Raw genomic sequence first — 16280 nt, forward strand, 5'->3', positions numbered from 1 at the left:
CTAGGGATTTAAGTATGCTAAATTATGCATGTGTAATCACACGTGTGAACATAAAAAACATGAGCAATTGACAACCCAAGTTTTTTGGAGTCAACCAATTTGCTCAATCTTTGGAACATCTCATTTCCTCTCTTTGTATCTTCCAAATTGTGTTCTCCCATATAGCATAAACAGGTAGTTGGGATTTGTGTTGGCCCTGATTGAAGTAGTGGACAATATTTCATGGTAAATACAACATCTTTACTAGAACCATAGCCTATATGAAGCATAACATCAATCAAAATGATATGATATCTAATTTATTACATCAAACCAGTGTACATCTTTTAGGGACTTGTATGATATCTTTTAGGCTTATATAAAATTGATGGTATTGATCTTGACATCTTTTTGTGTACTGTACACCAAAAATCCACTGCGATTTTACCGGTGGATATATTCAATATCAGAAAGAGTCCAATATGATTCTAAAAATGTTACGGAAGTCCCATATAATTTTCATTATTATATCCACCCCACTTGAGCAGGGTAATGTTAGTCGAGCACTTGAGTGTAGTCAAAGTGTCAAACCATGCTCAACTTTATTTACCATTTTTAGGAAATTTTACTTCTGAACCCAATTGAATTAGCACACTATTTTTTATTTTTTTATTTTTTGGTTTTAATGCACAAAGAACATTTATTATTCTACATTTCAATTTCAAATAAAAGAATTCTTAAACCCTTTGTTGAAGAGAAGGATTTTGTGTTATTTAGTGATGAAAAGGCAAAGGTAAAGTTGGAAAACTTGAAATAAAAGGTCTTACTGAAGTGCCCTAAAAAATGGGGTTATTTTTTACTTTAAACCCTGAAAATGGGGCAAATAATTATGGTTTTATTTTTTGTTTATTTTTAAATTTCCCTAAAGTAATATTTTATTCATGAAAATTAATTAGAAACATTAAAAATGAAATGACTAGGACCTACAATGAACAAATTATTGGTACGAAAACTAGTCCTCTTAGTTTCCCCAATAAAGTTGTTCTATATTAACATCCTCATAATCCCACAAGATCAAAACAATCTTCAACCTAAATCCAAAAAATCACATCATTCACATAGTAGCGAGCCAATTCTGTCGTTTGAAAATTAGACCAATTCGGTTGATGATAAAAGAGTTAACATGATACTCTAAATGTAAATCCCATGGTTTCAATGGATTCGATAAATTTGCTGGCCAAAAGTTAGTCAGTACTAAAGTTGTTATTCAACTATTTTACGTGAGTTTTAATAATCTAATTTGCTTTGTTATTTGTGCAAACTGCATTGGCAGATGTTCTATTAACTCACAAAGTTAAACATCACGTAAAATCTTAATGATGTATATATAACATGTACAATCATACATATTACATTACAGTATATTCACATTGACATTTCTGAAGAGATTTTGCACAGTTGATAAGGAAGACATTTACATCTTCTCTGATATTTTACATATTCTGACAAACTGATATATTGTGGTTTATAATATATTCATTCATTCTTTCACTGGGTGTAAAGGTTGTGACCATTAGTTTCATCTCATGCTTCTAGTTTAGATAATTAGGCAAATATAACACGACGTCGATATTCTCCAAGAGCCCATATAGAGAAGATGTTTCGATATGATGAGTAATTTAGTGTACAGTTCCTCATAAAAACTCCTGTAATTTCCTGTTGAGGGAAGTCTCCATCTTCCATCTGTGAATTGATCAAGACCCTGATTCCGCGATGAATGGGTGTAGGATCTACTTCAGCCTAAATTAAACAGAACATGTCCCATCAAGTTATAGCTATTGTTAAAAGCAACATCATGATCAGTATCATTACTTGATGTTAGAGTAAGATTAGTATAATACGGACCTGTCCTGCATCAATTAAAGACAACAAAGCCCATGCTGTTTGTACTACGTTTGCTCGGTTACCTTCTAAATTCGTATAAACCTATACGTGGGAGAAAGTAGTGTTACACTTACACAACACAAAGTTTAACTTTAGTTGAAGTTACCGAACCGATAAATTTTGATTGTTACCTTATTTTGGCTTGAAAGATAACTCTCTCCCCATCCACCACAAGGTAACTGCTTTGATAATAAAAATTCACAAGCTTTACGCAATGCAGGACTGTTGTTGTAGTTTTTACCACAGGCTGCCAGTCCCTCTACTGCAAACCATGTCCCGTAGGTGTAGCAAATTCCCCAACAACCGTACCTAGTTTAGTTTAAACCACAAAATGTAACTATTGTTAAATCTAGTATTGATTTCGAAGGGTATAATTAAATTCTAGAAAACCTTACCATGAACCATCAGGCTTTTGTGTGTCTTCAATGTAACGAATTGCTTTTGAGATACAACTATCTATTTCCCCTCTTCGATGCTCGGGATGTAACTTTCTGAAGAGTGCCAAACCTTGAATTGCAGATGAAGTGCATTCTACATACCTAAAGGATTATGTTGTTGCAAAATCATCATTGCTTTTTACATATGATATTATACAATACCGTTAACTTAGTTGCTGAATAATCATTACTCTGTTTCGATTAGAGTGTCTTCAAAGAACTCTGTAGGATTGAACTTCTGCAAGAGAAAGATACAAAGTAATTAGAAATGTTGAGTGAATACTTCCCTTACCTAGTAACTAGTTACGGTTTATAAGCTATGATATGAAACGTGTTTACAAAAGGGACAAGTTAGTTAATAAGTTGTCTAATTTACCTCCAACCATTTGAATGCTCTTTGAGGCTCCCAAGCTGGGAAACCACCATTTCTACTCTGTATTAGACATTAGGTAAACATATGTAGTAAGTGTGGCAATAAATCTACCAAGACTAGAGGAAAAACATATTCTACTTAGGAAATATATATTATCTAAAATCCGAACTTAAACTTCTGCATGCGAGAGGGTATAGGAGTTTGTGAAATTTTCTTGATAGAAAAAGACTAAAATAGTGTGTGTTCAGATTTGAAGTCCGCAGTTAAGAATTTCTGTATGTTTATAAGCTTTCTAGAAAATACTGCATGAAAGGATGACAAGTAGAATTCTTGATTACCTGCAAGGAAAGAATAACATTAACAGCATCATATAAGCGATCTGTTTCCAGTTTTTGACCAACAAGATGTGATGGCATTTGTGACAATAAGAGTGCAGCCTTTAATCCTTCTGAAGTACAGTCGGAGACTTGCCAACCATGGTCTTGTGTCGAAAATGTCCATGCACCTTTAGAGATGTGCCTGTACATTGAAGAGAAATCGCCAGAAGGGTTTTGTCGTACCTTTATTTATGACACCACGATTTCAGTTAGTAGATTAGATAGTGAGAATTAAGAGTTCAAATTAGTTAGTTGCTACTAAGATTTAATTACCTGTGAAGCTTTCACAAATTCGTGTGCCTTACCAAGTGTTTGCCCATATTCTCCAACTAGATTACTTGAGATAATTGCTTGGATGGCAAAAGCTGCATCCCACATTTGACTACCGAAAGTCTGCATTATGTTATTCAAATCATAGGGCATTGTTGATTCTTAATTTTTTGATAAATTTGAAGCGTAGAGAAAGACTTGATCCACCCTGAGGTTTTGGTCCGCTAGAGTCAAGATCTTAACCTTTCAAATACCCCCCTCTGTTAATTAAATCCTAACTTTGAAATACCATTTTTTACACTGAGACAAAGATGTCCTCAAGTTGACATTGACCAAAAGTTATTGAAAAAATTAATATTTACATAAAAAATATATTCAATTTGTGCTTAGGTATTCTAATTACTTATATCAGAATTAGGGATCAATCACTGTATAATTGGTGGGATTTTTTTAACGGTAGGATCTGGAGTACTAGACACGAACCCCAGGGGTAAATGTAATTATCTCATTTGAACCCATCTCTAACCTGAAATTTCAAGCCATCTTCAGCAATCCAATAGTAATCAGGCAGTCTAGCTAGATGGCGTTTGTATGCTTCTGATTTTGGATCTTCGGCCCAACATGCAACAAGGCATAACACCTGTACTCAATACAATTAATTATATAATTATGATAAATTTATCTCAATTAATATAAATAGACATTGTCTAATGAGTACGTTTTAAAATTTGTTACGTGCGGACCAAAAGTGAGTGTCTAGTCACTCACTTCACAAATTCTATAATCAAAAGTTAGAGCAACTAAACGTTCGCCTTTGATTTGTACGTAAAAAATTTCAGATTATCCGGAGAATTTTCATAGATATAAATATGTTTAAATTCAAGTACCTTTTCAACACATCCAATGCAGAGGTATTGGCTATTCTCATCTTCGTAATGTATATGCTGAATTGCAACTTTGAGTGCCTTTTCTCTCATCATTGAAAAGGGCCAACGTGTCAAGAAAGGTTCAGCAACATGGTGTAAAAAACCCCATGTTAAATCTTGAATTAAAGGATGTGGATAGTAGAGATCCTCCTGATGATCCATCATCAAATAAAATACATATAAGCTTAGTTAATTGCATAATATATATAAGGAATCCAATTAATTAAGTATTACTAACCCTTGCAACTGTGTTTCGGGATTTATTCCAGTTAATGAGATGATATGGTTCATTGTAAAGCTCTTGTCTGAGTGATCGAATCAATGGGGTGATTGGCCCAACAAACCTCTTTCCATATAGATATGACATTGGCATGTAAACCAACCGGCAATAGCATAACATTTTTCCTGCATTTAAATTTTCAATTAATTTTCTTAAATTGACATAAAACTTCACATCTGGGTTCAATCAAGCAGATATTGTTTGCTTTGATTGATACCCAATTTTGAATTATACCACTTAAACTAGAAGTTTTCTTAAATTGATATAAATCTTTATATCTAGGTTTAATCAAGTTTTTGTTCGCTTTGGATCGATATCCAATTTTGAGATATACCACCTAACTCAAATTTTCTATCAAGTAGATTTTTTTGCTTTGGAACCATACCTGATTTTGAATTATGCCACTCAAACTAAAAGTTTTCTTAAACTTTACATGCAGTTCAATCAAATAGATTTTGTTCGCTTTGGATTTGTATTTGAGTATTACACAAACGCCATTTATTGAAAGCTTGTCTATTTAGAAGGATCCAAACTTTATAAATTAAATGTTATACTGATTTGAGAGCAATATGAAATATGACGAAACTCACATATGTACCTGGATGGATAGGGAAGATCTTAGGTAGAAGCCAGAACTCTGGGGGCATAGGATTGCAGCCGGACCACTCATAGATTCCAAGTACCGAAACCCAAAACTTTCCCCAAGATGGAATGGCCACGAGACCGCCGTGGTCAAGGATCCATTGGCGGCCTCGTGCTATAGCCATGTCCTCTCCATCTTCAGTTCCCTCTCCAAGCAATCTCAAGGCTATGTAGCTCAGTGCTGAACCAAACATTGTGCTCTCACCCTCTATGTGTAATCCCCAACCTTCATCCTCATTCTGCCAACATCTAATCAATCTCTAAGCAATTTTTTTTTTTCTTTCAAATAAATTATTTTCAAAATATTAAAAAGGGTTAGATTACTGTAGCTATACATAAAGTTAACTGAAGCAGTGTTATAAACACCTGATGATTGTAGAGGTAGCGTTTAATTTCCTTCTGGTGTTCTGATGATAATACAGCATTAAGTCCTCCAGTAACACACAAAGCTATCACCTGCTCATCACATAATTAGTTGGAATAGAATAGTGATTACTATTTTACTAGTAATTTCATAAATAAACAGCTGTTATTGAGAATGATAATTTAAGAGTGATGAGTTACCAAAGGCTGAATAAAGAAGAGAGGGCCAGCAGATTCCGAAGGCCAATGGCCATCATGAGCTTGAATGGAAGAGTAAAAACTTACGGCTCTTCTTAGTGTAGTAGTCACTGCTTCTTCTGTTATCTCTCCTCCTTCTTTAACTTCCATTCTTTCGGGAATTTCCCCACGAGGATTTTCCTTTGTAAGCTGTTACATTTCATAAGCCACAAATTAAATCAATCACAATATCATGTCATAAATTTTTAAAATATATAATTTAATTAATTAGTTTTGAAAGATGAACAAATAATTTGAGCATTAGTCCCCCCTTGTTATTACCATTTTGTAGCTTTTATCAAATTTTCTTTTTTATAAAATATATTTTCAAACTTATCTCTCTATTTATTAATTATGTTTTTCCACTCTCTTGTTTTCATTTTTTTTATTTTTTTTATGTTTTTTTAATTAAGTATGTCTTTTCACTCTCTTGTCACAACCGCTATTTGGATTATTTCATTAACCTATTTACACCTATTGGAGCATACTCTCTTCTTCTTCTTCTTCTTTTCTTTTCTTTTAATAATTTGCTTCTATACAAGAGATCTTTAAAGAGATTATTTTATCATTCAAAGAATTATAATTCAATTTATTTTAATAATAATATAACATATTCAATTAATGTATCCACAAAAAATTGATATAATATCTATAAAGTGAAAGGGTTTACAACTAAAAATCAATATTAAATATCACATATTTTGCATGTATTAATAATTAATATGTATAGGTTGTATGTATAATAGTTGGTTGTATTACTGTACGAGATAAATGACATGACTAACCTAATACAATTCTTCGATTGAAAATCTAAATGCTCAGGAATTTTCTTTTTATTTAAAAAGTCTTACCATAATTATTTTTAAGATGTATTCACAGATAACATAAAAAAATACATGTTGCAACAAATACATGAACTAGTCAGTCGGGGTAATAAGGGATATCAAACGTTTCATATAGTCCACAACCAAAGGGGGTGAACGTTGTTAGACAAACGGTATTTGTCTAAGCTGAAACTGCATGTAGAGAGTAGAGTTTAGCTTGATTGGGGCTGTTAGACAAACGGTGACGTTTTAGAAAGGTTAAACTGTCGTCGTTTTTATGTTGAAATAATCAGCTATTAAAACTGACTTGTAACACTGTTCACTCAATTGAAATATTAAGAAAAGTTCTAATCCCTCTTTTCTCTCTGTTTTTGCTCTCAAATCCCTAACTCTCATAAACGTTTGGTTTCCAAATGTCATGGGCAAATGGCTCAACAGTAATTATTTCTGGAAGATATGTAAGTCACTTACTAAAAAGGCAGGCAAAACAATAATTCAAGATTTAAGAGTCACCATCTGTGTGACTTGGAATAACCCAATTTAGATTCTTGTATTTGTAATTAAAGACAATGGCGACCGGCCAAAATCCTAATTTTCTTGCTTTCCGTCGTCCAACCTCGATATTCCTAATTCCTTTTATTTCCTATACTTAATCAAGTAGGTAGGAGACAAGGTTGTTTACTAATTAATAATCATAATTACGTAACACATGAAAGAGATGGAGATTAATTCACACACCTGCATTCTCATCAAGATATCTGCACTTTGTTTAACCCGAAACCGATTCTTCTTAAATTCTTGGCGAACTTTTTCCACTTGGGCAACTTCTTCTGGGGTTCCACTATCTGGATCGAACTCCCAATGTTGCCTTCCGATGTGATTATTTAATGTGCTCAGCCATGGTCCATCTTCAGCTATTTTCAGCTTCCACATCTCTCTAATCTATTTGCCTAACAAGAAACTTTTTGACAAGCCATATATATCAAGGAAATCAATCATTAAAATGGCTAAACATTAATTAAAGAAGAAGTAATATATAGGTTAATTATATAAAGCACTTAGCAGATATCATCAAAAAGTGATCTTGTTTTGAGATATCTATGTAGCTTACTGCATGTGGAAACATCCGCTCAGAAAATGACACAATTAACAACATGTTTTTTTTTCCATAATATTATTGGACTTAGGATAAGTATGAATAATTTCATAAAATACAGTTGATTGGAGGAAGAAAACAAGTTCCGGGTAAAAAGTAAAAACTTAACACGTGCATGAAAAACAATGAGATGATATTTTTCACTTCGAAATGAACACTTCTACTATAATAAGTTCATTGAAAGGAATGCTCTGAACAGACCAAGAAGAAGGTGGATCAGAACCTTGTTTACAGAAAGTAGCAAAGGAAAGAGAAAGATTGCTCAATAATGAATCACTTACAGCACGCTATTTTGTTAATCCTAGTTGTTAAAAATTGTATGTAAGCTAAAAAATAAGAAGAAATGACGCATGTATATAGAAAGGATATATATGAATATATTGATAGATCATGCATACCCCATGAACACCACAAGAAAAACGGTCTACACTGACGCCAAAACCAACGCCAGAAAGCTGGCACCGGTGTAGGTTTAATTCCTCAACGCCATGGTGGCGTCAGGATATTGTTACAATACCATTACTGAAGGGGTTCAAATTAAGTGATTGAAACATAGTTTCTTTCATGATAAAAATAATAATATATGGATAACTATTATATATGTAAAAGGAATTAAATAAAACAAGTAGCGAAGGAAGTAGAATTCTTATACCTTTTTGGATGGAAGAGAATAACGAAGTTGATAATTTTGAGGGCAGTGTTAATTGGTATAAGTAAAGCAAAATTCTATCATATTTATAGTGAAGAGTGAGAGTTGTGGGGCAATCAAATGATAGGTAAAGGCAACAGTTGGCAGGCGAAATTTATTTCCCTCTGTATTTATCTATAGTTCAAGCTAGAAGCCGTCAAATTTAGTTGTGAACAATGATTCAATATACGGTTTCATATACATTCCTAAGAGCATTTCTAAAAAACTTTTTATATGAATTAAATTCTTTATTATAAAGAGTCTATTCATAAAAATAAGAATCTAACAAACTCTTTATCTTTAAAATATAAATTAAAGAGCGAGTTTAACTCTCTATATCTAGAGAGTCAAATTTCACTCTCTATCCTAATTTTAATTAATAAACTATAATTTTCTATGCATTTTATTTATTATTTCTCTCTCTCATTAAGTCTCTTTCTTAAAAATAAATAGTATCTTCATTAAATTTAAAAAGTCTATTAAATTTGAATAAAAATTACGTTCTTTATATTTAAAAATTAATGAAGATACTCTTTATTTATAAGAAAGATATTCTTCAAAATAAAGAGCACCTTGGAGATGCTCTAATATTAGTTGAAGCTCGGTAATTAAATGTGATTGGAAAGAAATTAAGGTTACATGCGTGAACCAACCATCAGCTCCCAAATGGCAGTGTCCGTTTAATCAAATTTATTACGAGTGATCTTCAGGTTGTGGCCATGGATGGTAGCTATATATATTAAGAATAATATTACACATACATCACTCACATACAATATTTTTTATACAATATTATATGACAAGATGTGATTGGGTGAAAGTTTAATTTTAACTTTAAATTAGTCAATCATATCTTGCCACATAATGTTGTATAGGAAATATTGTACGAAAATGATGTATGTGTAGTATTTGTATGCAACTACATATTTGATAGCATTAATTATATACTTGTTTTTTCTTTTGGCCTCAACCCTTGTACGAGAATTATATATATATATATGTACTTGTTGTTTTCGAATAGTAATTTGATTATCTGCTTTTAGAAAGGATTTTTATCCTTGACCTCTCATGAGGTTTTCAGAAATTAAACATCACCAAGACAAAGGGACGGACTTATAAATTGACTTTAGAGGGTCAAATTCAAAATAATATAAAATAGGAAAGGAACAAATTGTGAAAGAACAAATTCAACATAATATAATATAAAATTAAATTAAATTAAATAAGTGAGATCCCGTATAGAAACAATAATACAAATAGAGTGTGATCAAGACAAATTTTATTGAAAAAAAAATTGAATGGTCAATAGGTGGATCATCCATGCCAAGGCACCAACGCATACATGTGGAAAAACTTCTCTAACTTTCCTTTATATTATATATTTTAGAATACTGCTCTAACATTCCTTTATATTATATTTTAGAATACTTCTCTAACTTAATTTTATATTATATATTTTAGAATACTTCTCTAACTTTCCTTTATATTATATATTTTAGAATACTTCTCTAACTTTCCCNCCAGAAGCTGTGGTGATCCCACGTGTCCAATCCCTGCGCCAAATCGCGCAAATCACTCTAAAATGTGGGTAATGTGACATAAAGAATGATTTACACGGATAATCCCACCAACTCACAGATTCAATAATCATTGCCTTAATGTATCCCACTATAAATAGAGAGCTTCTCTCCTATTTGTGGGATTCGCTCATTTTTTTACTCTTGATTAGCTACTCTCTCTCTATAATTTATAGCATTCACTCGCTTGTACTATCATCTGTAAGTCAGTCAGCTAATGCGACTTGACTTCTATCATTAATACAAACAACAGTGGACGTAGGACTTGCTACCTTAGCATCCAAACCACTTTAAAAGGTATTCCCATTGCATTTACTCTCATTATCCTTTATATTCACGTGTGTCTTTTGAGCCAGCTCATCATTGCACACGTGCTTTTAGTTGATATAAAAATCACGCATCAACAATAATGAACTACTTGTCATTACCATATTATTTTGTCTTCTTGTTTCTTTTGTGCAGTAGTGTATGATTACTTAATCTATTAATGCTGGTAACCCTTTCTGAACCAGGGGAACTGATAGGCCAAGTTCTCTATTGAATATCGATCAAAGTAAGTTGTTAATTTCTGTATTGCTAGCTGGCTGGTATATTGTATTTGCATGTATATATCGTTGTAGTGTTGTTTCTGGAGTAGTTCCATGATGATCAACCGAATAGAAAATGATCGAGCTTCAACTTCGATTAATAAATCTTTGCTAAGAATTTGGTGTATCTGTCTCCAATTGGAAATGGAAAATGTTGAAAAAATTATCTGAATAATGAGAATATGAATATGAATATGATATATATCTGGGTGTTGTGGCCGTTTCCGGGTTGCTTTCCTTAGTGCTATTGGTAAATCAAAATCACACCAGAGGTGTTAAAGAAAAGATGGTGAAAGTGACAGTTTACTAACTGCCACATGCATGCGTTAGGTAATTGAGATTGAAAAAACTTTTGACATTATCGGAGATTTCATATGGCTTTCAATTAACCTTTGATACTTAAAGAAGAGTTTACTTCTGAGCCATAAGATGGTGTTAAACAAGTCACCAAAAAACCACCAATCTTAATAATAATATCTTATGTAACGTAATTTCTGCAAAGAAACTAATTTATACATGAGTTAGTTGAATAAACCTAAAGAAAGCTAGCGACACTTAAACTTAATCTCATAATACTGCGTGTGGAGTGGGGATCACATAATTTTAGCTAAATTTGAAGTAGCTAATTAGTGTGTCTCAGTATAAAATATTTACTAGTCTAAGCGTGTCCAAGGCCACAAACTATGCTATGAACCTAAGAGTATAATATATTCTGCGATTTAAATTAGTGTGGAACCTACGTATCAGCTGCAACGTCAATTCTTGTAATAAAATTGAAACTGATCTTCTATCCCTCATTTAATTTGGATTTTGTTTTATAAATACACCTAAATGGAAGTTTATTGTCTTTACAATTACTCCGCCATTTAAAGTTCATATCGTCGGTGAAGAGCGTTGCTTCAAGTGATGCGGCATAAAATTAGGCAGGGTCTCAGTCTTGTCATTCCTAATTATCTCAATAAAACTTAAAACTCACACATCTTACCAAATACTACTTAATAATGCTGTTGCAGTTGACAAAAAAAATATATAGCCAACCACTCCACAATCTCTTCCCACCCTTTTTCTCCGTTGTTCAATAAAACAAATAGAGAAGAATAGTTCAAATATTGATGAGCTTTAAAGAAATTAATGCCTCTAAACCTGTTTAAACATCCAGTAAACGTGGACCTTAAACATATAGATTAGTACATAGTGACTCTCATGATTTAATTATATTGATAATTAAAGAGAAGAACATATATATCATTAACCGGCAACTACTTCTCGTATCTAGTAGATTCGATTAAGAGTTATTGATGATTTTTAGTTATTACATAAACCACAATTCCATTATTAAGAAGAGACATTCGGGCTGTGGCTTAAGGCTTCACCTTCTCTTCCTGGAGGCAGTTGTTGGAACCAATATGCAGACAACTTGGGGTACCTCTTTTGATCGTTAAGATCAACATGGACAATGCCATACCTCGTAGTGTATCCTCTACTCCATTCCCAATTATCAAGCAGTGACCATGCGAAATAGCCTATCACTTTTGCTCCATTATCAATTGCATTCTTCACTGCATCCACATAGCCTTTATAATAATCCACCCTTGCTTTGTCATGCAATACGTAGGGAAATAGGATATCGCTCGCATCATTCGTCCCTGTAAATCATGTGTCAAAATTATATGTTCCGTGTGCATATTGAAGAGTACATTTCTTGATTGTGGTATAGGACCATGGGTTATACATAAACACATCAACTGATATTTCAATTGTCCATCTTATTGAAAACTTTATCTAAGATATAATTAGTGACTCCTTAAGAATAATCAACTAATCATATATAATTAGGAAAATTGTGTTACCTTGTACGCAATTAGAATTTGTCTATTAGTATTACTTTCTTTTGTTGCAAGCTATTTTTAGATTATATATAAATACAGTGTAAAATACAATTTAATCAATTCATTTCAATAATCTAACTGATGAATCTTTCAAACGTACCATTTTCCACCACAATGATCGGATAGTGTCCATAGTTGTCTTTTAGGTGCATTAAAAGCTTGTACATACCCCAAGGTCTACCATTCTGCAAATTTTAATAGAGTCAAACAAAACTCATATAATGTCTGCACAAATATTAAAAAATAAATAAATAAAAAGTTTGTGATCGAAGAGATACATTATTCGAACCATTTGCCCCCTCAACTTTGTCATCTGCAAAATATATATGTCAAGAAACTATAATAAATATTTTAACGAGTAATACTACATTTACAAAGAAATTGTATAGAGATCTCCGTAAAAAATGATGTGGTAAAAAATGAATAGAAGAGTGAATTTAATAAGTTTGATTTTTTGTTTCACTCTTCCATTCATTTTTTATCATATCACTTTGTATAGAAATCTTTTTAAGTATAATATTATTATACCTGAATAATATACTCTATTTTATTTTCCGAAAAGGGTGAGGTGAGAGATCTTACCATGAACAGTAACACGGCGGTCTTTTTCGTAGCCTGCAGGTAAACCAGGCGGCAATTCGATTAGATCTTCGGCATAACTAGTGTAGTAGTGGTTGATACCCACGTAATCTATTGAGCCCCGCACCATGTCTCTCTCTTTTTCCGTGAAACTTGGTAGTCTATCCCCAACGTTATGTATCATGCTTTTTGGATACTCACCACATGAAATCGGATGCATAAACCTACATGAATGTCCCAGTATCAATCATTGTCATTTGTCAAAACCACTTTTATACAATGAAAATCGTTTTAATTTCCATTCTAATTAAAGACGCTGGCTAGAATTTTACCATCCAATTTCAAAGTCGATTGCTCTTTTAGCAGCTTCATGGTCATTTCTGGGGCTGCGAAAAGGCTCATACCATCTACAATCCAGGACAATTCCAATTTTTCCCTGTTGTTTTTTCTGAAAATGAATGTCCACATTTAGTCGATCACTTAAGACAATCAATAACATAAATTATAATGGCAAAAAATGAAAAAAAAAATCTTTCATCTTATTCATCTTACTTGATATTTTAGACGATATCTTTGGACGGCAGCTGCATGGGCTAAAATCATGTTGTGGGCAGCTTCATAAGGCTCAGTTGGAGAACACCCCTCCTCACACTCTCCAATTGGTTTGGAGCACCTTCCAGGAGCAATAATACCATAGTAATAACCAAAAATACTTGCAAGTCTGGGTTCATTAAGAGTAAACCAGTTCTTTACTCTGTCTCCGAACAACTTGAAACAAAAGTCCGCATAATCAGCAAAATCTTTCCTGTAAAATTTCAAACACTAATTCTATCAACAATTTAAAATCTAACTTGACTTAATAGTTTCTTCGAAACTTTCTTCTATTGTGCATGCTTAAGTATTAAGTACTCACACTATTTCCTTTTTCTTGCATAACCATCCACTGTATCTCTTTTCAAGTACCTCAGGAAGGTCAAAATGATGAAGATTGACGTAGGGAGTAATACCTAAAAGCTCAGTTCGAGAAGCTTCAGATGTCGCTTTTGTCTCACGTTAATATGAAGATTTAACAATGCATAACTAGGTTACATTTTTAATTGCAAGATCTTTGATTAATTGGAGTTTACCTTTCTCGAGCAAGTAGTCGATCAATCTATTGTAGTAATCTACTCCCTTCCAATTTACTTTCCCGGTTCCATCTATATTTAACAACATGGATTGAAGAGGGTTAAGGAATATGATGATAAGTTGATATATGTGTCGTGCCAGCTGTTTGTTAATATCAATATTAGAATAAATATAATTACCTGGGAAGATTCTAGACCATGATATTGAGAATCGGTAAGAGTCAAAATTCAAATCTCTCAGAAGATCAATATCTTCCTGTTAAAACAGAAGGAGAATTTACATAAATCATGTTTACGAAAAAAAAAATTATATATATATAAATAGTCTCACTTTATAATGATGATACTGGTCCACTGTAACATCTGCTGTAGATTTATCCTTTATTTTCCCTGTCATAAAAAGAATTTATAGCAATATAACTAAGATAAAATTGATATATATTAGCATAGGAGATTATGTTACAATGAACAGAATACTTGGATATTGTTGTTGGATTGTTTGAATCCCTTAATAAGAGTTATACAAAAAGGTTATTAGATTAAATGACTTCGCTCATATTAAGGCGGGAAAGATGCATCAATTTGTAAAGAAGGATTGTATGGGTACAGTTGATAAATATAATATATTATACCAGAACTTCTAACAAAGGAATCCCAGATGCTAGATCCGCGACCTTCCTCAAGAGCCATTCCTTCCACTTGATACGCAGAAGTTGAAGCTCCAAAAGCAAAAGTGTGGGGAAAGCATTGTCTACTTAGTCCGCCAGTATCCAAATGGATATCCTGATCAGACTTTGAAACTCCATTGAACTTTGGCGCATTGGCACAGCACTTGACACCAACTCTCTTTCTGAACCCACAAGGAGAAAAAGAGAGAGGGCTAGCCACAGTCACAAATGCTGCCTGCATCATTCTACTTAGTTTTCTAGTGCAATGTGACTAACTGAGTGACTCGGTTATGCTATTTATAGATGAAATTTTTTATTCGGTGAATTCTTTAAGAAAAAGTATATAACCTCAGTTGCATTTCATAATGGACCACTTACATTATTCTAATAAATCATAACATTATATGCATGCATGCATGCATAATGGTCCCTTCTCTCTAACAAAAACAATAAAACTAAGGTCCATCACTCTCCCAACGTAACATATATTTACACAGGCTTTAATGTGAAAAATTCTGAAAGAATTTTTTCTCTCGTAGTGTTCGTTGGCGAGAGTTAACCATTAATTATCACTAGCTATTTTTAAAATAAGCGATATCCACACCCATTGTTGACTATATATTACAAATTAATTTAATGTTTAATATTATAGATCTTCTATCATTTGGTGAAGTTGTGATCTCTATGTGTCATGTACATTGAAAGGGTATGTACTTTTTATATCAAACCAATTATAATAGTAATGAAAAAATTATAATACAGGTTGGTGGATTTGTAATGTGTTCAAATCAAATGTAAACTTGCAGCAAAGTAACTTCTTTAGTTTATATGGGTGACATTGAAACACAAATTGCACAAAGCCAAGGTCGTAAGATATTTGCTAGCTCTATCTTGAGACTCTGCATGTTTCCCGATTTATTTCACTCTTTTAATTAATTTTATTAGTAACATTTCGTATAACTATTTTTTCCTGTAAACATCAACGTAATGCTGAACTAACCAAATTTGATTTGTGATTATATAGTTGGGTTTTTCCTCGGTTAAATTAGTCCAAGAGAACTTGTATTATCCAGATATATGTAGGAACCATCCTCGGAGATAAAGGTGTTTTAGTAGAGTTGTAGTGTTGCGGCGCCGGTAGCGTGAGGTTACCGGTGAAAGGCCAATATTGTATGGACATTTATTTCTATCTTGGTGAGAAAGTTTGACAATATAATTATATGCCAATTTGGGTAGGGTGACTCCCGGTCCTTCATCCTGTCCCATTATTATCGTTGAGCCATTAATACAATCTACCGAACTACATTATATCCATCAACAACCTATAAAACACCTCAAACTAAATGGAGAAGCCAAA

At 32.8% G+C, this 16280-nt stretch overlaps 2 protein-coding genes across 2 annotated transcripts; both read right to left on the reverse strand.

The window, feature by feature from the left end:
* Positions 1–1364: 1364 nt before the first annotated feature.
* Positions 1365–7595, reverse strand: LOC116105893 (lupeol synthase-like). Its single transcript, XM_031392279.1, has 15 exons — positions 7391–7595; positions 5793–5978; positions 5595–5684; positions 5185–5467; positions 4545–4711; positions 4268–4456; positions 3907–4020; positions 3384–3503; positions 3072–3293; positions 2737–2793; positions 2552–2598; positions 2319–2462; positions 2055–2232; positions 1885–1965; positions 1365–1779 (listed from the first exon to the last, which is right to left on the reverse strand). Exons 1-15 carry the CDS (start codon positions 7583–7585, stop codon positions 1585–1587), a joined length of 2268 nt encoding a protein of 755 aa, XP_031248139.1. The 5' UTR covers positions 7586–7595; the 3' UTR covers positions 1365–1584.
* A 4400-nt stretch (positions 7596–11995) lies between these two features.
* LOC116105928 (beta-glucosidase 44-like) lies at positions 11996–15164 on the reverse strand. The gene is made up of 11 exons (XM_031392292.1): positions 14888–15164; positions 14587–14645; positions 14436–14511; positions 14256–14327; positions 14042–14135; positions 13681–13933; positions 13461–13576; positions 13132–13352; positions 12828–12862; positions 12650–12734; positions 11996–12306 (listed from the first exon to the last, which is right to left on the reverse strand). Exons 1-11 carry the CDS (start codon positions 15162–15164, stop codon positions 11996–11998), a joined length of 1599 nt encoding a protein of 532 aa, XP_031248152.1.
* Between the last annotated feature and the right edge of the window lie 1116 nt (positions 15165–16280).

The sequence above is a fragment of the Pistacia vera genome, unplaced genomic scaffold (genome assembly GCF_008641045.1).
Source record: "Pistacia vera cultivar Batoury unplaced genomic scaffold, PisVer_v2 Contig507, whole genome shotgun sequence".
NCBI classification, from domain to species: domain Eukaryota; kingdom Viridiplantae; phylum Streptophyta; class Magnoliopsida; order Sapindales; family Anacardiaceae; genus Pistacia; species Pistacia vera.

What these genes read in the sequence shown, in the direction of transcription:
- LOC116105893 (XM_031392279.1), bottom strand. Translation starts at nt 7,585, where the DNA reads ATGTGGAAGCTGAAAATAGCTGAAGATGGACCATGGCTGAGCACATTA. An exon ending in GACACTCTAATCGAAACAGA is followed by an intron (nt 2,463 to 2,551) that starts GTAATGATTATT and finishes ATAATCCTTTAG; the next exon opens with GTATGTAGAATGCACTTCAT. An exon ending in CAAAAGCCTGATGGTTCATG is followed by an intron (nt 2,233 to 2,318) that starts GTAAGGTTTTCT and finishes AAACTAAACTAG; the next exon opens with GTACGGTTGTTGGGGAATTT.
- LOC116105928 (XM_031392292.1), bottom strand. Translation starts at nt 15,164, where the DNA reads ATGCAGGCAGCATTTGTGACTGTGGCTAGCCCTCTCTCTTTTTCTCCT. An exon ending in TTCCTTTGTTAGAAGTTCTG is followed by an intron (nt 14,646 to 14,887) that starts GTATAATATATT and finishes TTTTTATGACAG; the next exon opens with GGAAAATAAAGGATAAATCT. An exon ending in TGCAAGAAAAAGGAAATAGT is followed by an intron (nt 13,934 to 14,041) that starts GTGAGTACTTAA and finishes GAAATTTTACAG; the next exon opens with GAAAGATTTTGCTGATTATG.